This window comes from Microtus ochrogaster, chromosome 16 (genome assembly GCF_000317375.1).
Source record: "Microtus ochrogaster isolate Prairie Vole_2 chromosome 16, MicOch1.0, whole genome shotgun sequence".
NCBI classification, from domain to species: Eukaryota; Metazoa; Chordata; class Mammalia; order Rodentia; family Cricetidae; genus Microtus; species Microtus ochrogaster.
Window position 1 is genome coordinate 5,905,127 of NC_022018.1, and position 3,365 is coordinate 5,908,491.

A 3,365-nucleotide genomic window follows, 5' to 3' on the forward strand; every position below is an offset into this window, starting at 1 on the left:
GGGGGGGGGATCTGCGATGGGAAATATTTAGAACTCATACAAAAAAATGAGAACTGTTAAGTTCAGTTCCATGGCAATTTTATACTCAATAATTTTATATACAATCATGAAATCAAAATGCAACGATTGAAAGTTAAATTTCTATTAAATAGCTCACTTTAACTTTCTTTGAAAGCTTACTATTTCATAACCTGTAGAAAAAGGTCCGTTTCCTAGCTAATCCTGTTGTGTGCCTTTCTCTTTTTTTTTAAAGTTCCACAAGTTATGTTTTGTGTGAAGAACTTCACACAATCAGATCTTGGGAAATTTTGCCTTTCATTCCATAACCATGAAGTGGCATGTCTATTTTTTCTGTTCACTGTTTCAGGTAGATCCTGGATAACTCACTCAATCGCAAGGTAAAGATCCAAGCTAAAACCAGAACAGCTAGGCATAGAGAGGCAAAGACTAATACACAGACTATCCTGGGCTCCTCTCCCAACAGCACCCCAAATACCTCAAGCCCTGAAGGCTTCACAGATTCTCCTCTGAGGAGAGGAGGCTACAGATTTTTCCAGATTTCTAAATGGAACACGAATACTAACTTAAGTAGCAGACTATAACGATTACGAAATACAGTGCAAAAAAAAAAAAAAGGCAAAACTGCTAACAGACGCTGGGCAAAACGCATTCTCTCTTCCCGGGGGGGGGGGGACGAGGGAGGGAGGCAGATGAAGTAAAAATACGTTTTAGTGGGAAGATGACAATTTGGGGTGACACATAGTTACTGTGTCACACTTGAGAGGGAGTCAGTGTAAAAATGGTCTACCCACACCTCTCTTCTACCTCCAGCACAGTCTTTGGGGGTGGGGAAAGGACGGTCTCCAGAAAGTCAAAGCCAAGGTATCGGCACTCCCAGGCTGGTAGCACCGTCCAGTCTGGCACTGAGACCAGAAGTTCCGAAGTTGGCGCGAGGGTGAGGGACTGGGAAAGCGCTGGTTGTCAAGTGGACTGGGCTGAGCGACGAGGTCCGGCCCGCGCGCTTACCTGCTGCACCCCGAGGAACTCGTAGAAGTTGAGCTGCACCTCCTCCACCAAGTCGAACAACTCCAGGTCTCCGCTCTCCCAGGCGCGCACCGGCCCCACTGCCGCCAGTAGCAAGAGCAGCAGCGGCCACAGCGGCGAAACGGACGACAGCGGCCCGGTGCGCAGACGCTTGGGAAGCCGCCCGGGGCCGAAGTCTGGAACCCACATCGCGCACGGCTCTGAGGTCGGGGGCAGCCACGCCGTGCGCCGGCCGAGAACGGGGACGTGGCGGGGGGCGCGGGCTGCGAGGACGGCGCCTGTCAGTCAGGAGCGCGGGCAGCCGCCCGGAAGCTGCTAGCCAGGCTGCCCGCCCGACGGGAGCAGCAGTAGACGCGGAGAGAACGACAGGCCGGGCCTGCGCGAGCGGTGACCGGTCGCACCCCCCGGCTCCCTTCCCAGCTCCTCGGCCCGGGCCTAGGAACAGCTGGCGAGCAAGCGCCGGGACCCAGGCTGCCGTGTGGGAGAGGCTTCCCCAGGCCTCAGCCTATCCCAGGCCTCGCTTCCGGTGACATCACGTCTCCTAGCAACTGTGGGGCGGGACCGAGGCCGGAAGTAGGAACGCAGGGCGCTCTGGATCCTTGCCTGAAGATCAGCCTTTTCGTGGCAGGCGCGTGTAGTAACTGCACGTGTTTCTGGTCTAGCTAAGAGACGTGGACAATTACAGACCTCCAGGGTCCGGAACGCCTACCCGTAGGTTTTCCTCCCGGTGCTTTCCCTCTTGCCCTCCTAAGTATTGATCATTAAATGCATATTTCAAGATCGATGTATTGATTAGGGCTTCTGCTCCCGTGCATTTTATTATTTGATCAGTAAAAATGGGATGAATTGAACCATTGACTAAAACACACAGATCCACTCCAGTGTATTTGGAGAGAAAAACAAAAAGGAATTTAACCAAGAAAAAAATTGTACTTTTGATTATGAATTAAGATTGACGGGTATATGTTATGTAAATAAATCAGGAGATCTGTAGCCCTCTTCTGGTCTTTGCAGGATCCCGCACACACATATACATAAATTCAAGCAAGCAAACACATAAATAAAATTTAAGATATTTTTTAAATCTTAAGTTTGTATACCTCCTTTTAGTAAAGCTAATTTGGGAACTAGAGTTGACTCAGTCACGAAAACAGCTTCTTGATCTTTCAAAGGACCTGAGTTCTGTTCCCAGTCAGTACCTATGTTGGGGTGGCTCACAACCACCTGCAACTCCAGCTCCAGGGGACCCAACACCCTCTTCTGGATTCCACAGGCACCTGTGTGCATGTGTACATTAAGAAATGAGTCTTTAAAAAAAAAAAAAGACCCTCATCTTAGCCGGGCATTGGTGGCATACGTTTTTAATCCCAGCACTCGAGACCCTCATATTTACCAAGTCCCTAAATTAAGGCTAACGTTTGCTTATTCAGTATGTGTAGTGTCAAAATAATATGGCAACAACAAAATGTATTACCAAAATTCATCTTTTTTTATTTATACATGGACACTATTCAGCACACCCTCGACTTTCACAATTACTACTGAAGTTATTTGAATCCTTATTCACATAAAGGCCAAGGAGGTGGATTCCTTTCTGGTTCTTGATCAAAAGTTCAGAGGAATCATGAACAGAAAGAAACTAGAAGTTGACTGAGCAACCACAACCTAGCTCCTCTAGGACTGTGTGGATGATATCAGATTCCCTACTTGTCTAATTTCCATTTTAGTGGAAACTAAGTATCTGTATTGTCTATGGGAATTTTGTGTAAAACTCTGGGATATGTGGTTGATTTTAAGTGTAAGACATGACAAAAACAGGAAGTTTGGCCAATGATAAAGAGAAGGAAAAAAAAGATAATAGAAAACTCACAGATAAACCAGATGTTAAAGTTTAGAGAAGTTTTGAAATGACTATTACAAAATAAAGCAGTAGGTCATAAAAATGGAGGAGGGGGATGATGGGTAAAAATATGTTACAGAATTTTAATAGAATCAGTGGGAAAATCTTGAAAAAATGTATGAAGCCAAGAACTCAATAAATGAGTTAAACTGAAGATTAGATGTAGCAGGACAGAGGTTAATAGGTTTGGGGGAAAATCAAGAAAAGAAAAAACACTCCAGTTGGAGCACAAAGAGGAAGCAGTGAAGAAACAGCAGAACTTGAAAGCCGATATGCAATGAATGAATCCAGCGTAAGTATAACAAACTCAAAACAGGGAAGAGAGAGGATTGGGCAGAAGTAGTATTTAAAGGGATAGTAGTCAGTTTTACAGAAGTAATGATAGACAAAGCCACAGATGCAAAAAAAAAAAAAAAAAAAA

At 45.6% G+C, this 3,365-nt stretch overlaps 1 protein-coding gene across 1 annotated transcript in view; it reads right to left on the reverse strand.

Annotated features, from left to right (window-relative positions):
• Window positions 1–1,563, reverse strand: part of Dnajc1 (DnaJ heat shock protein family (Hsp40) member C1) — a 180,027-nt gene extending 178,464 nt beyond the window's left edge. Inside the window, exon 1 of the mRNA XM_005354661.3 lies at window positions 1,027–1,563. Within this exon, the coding sequence (XP_005354718.1) occupies window positions 1,027–1,233 (207 nt within the window). The 5' untranslated portion in view covers window positions 1,234–1,563. The remainder of the gene's footprint in view (window positions 1–1,026) is intronic.
• Window positions 1,564–3,365: the final 1,802 nt, after the last annotated feature.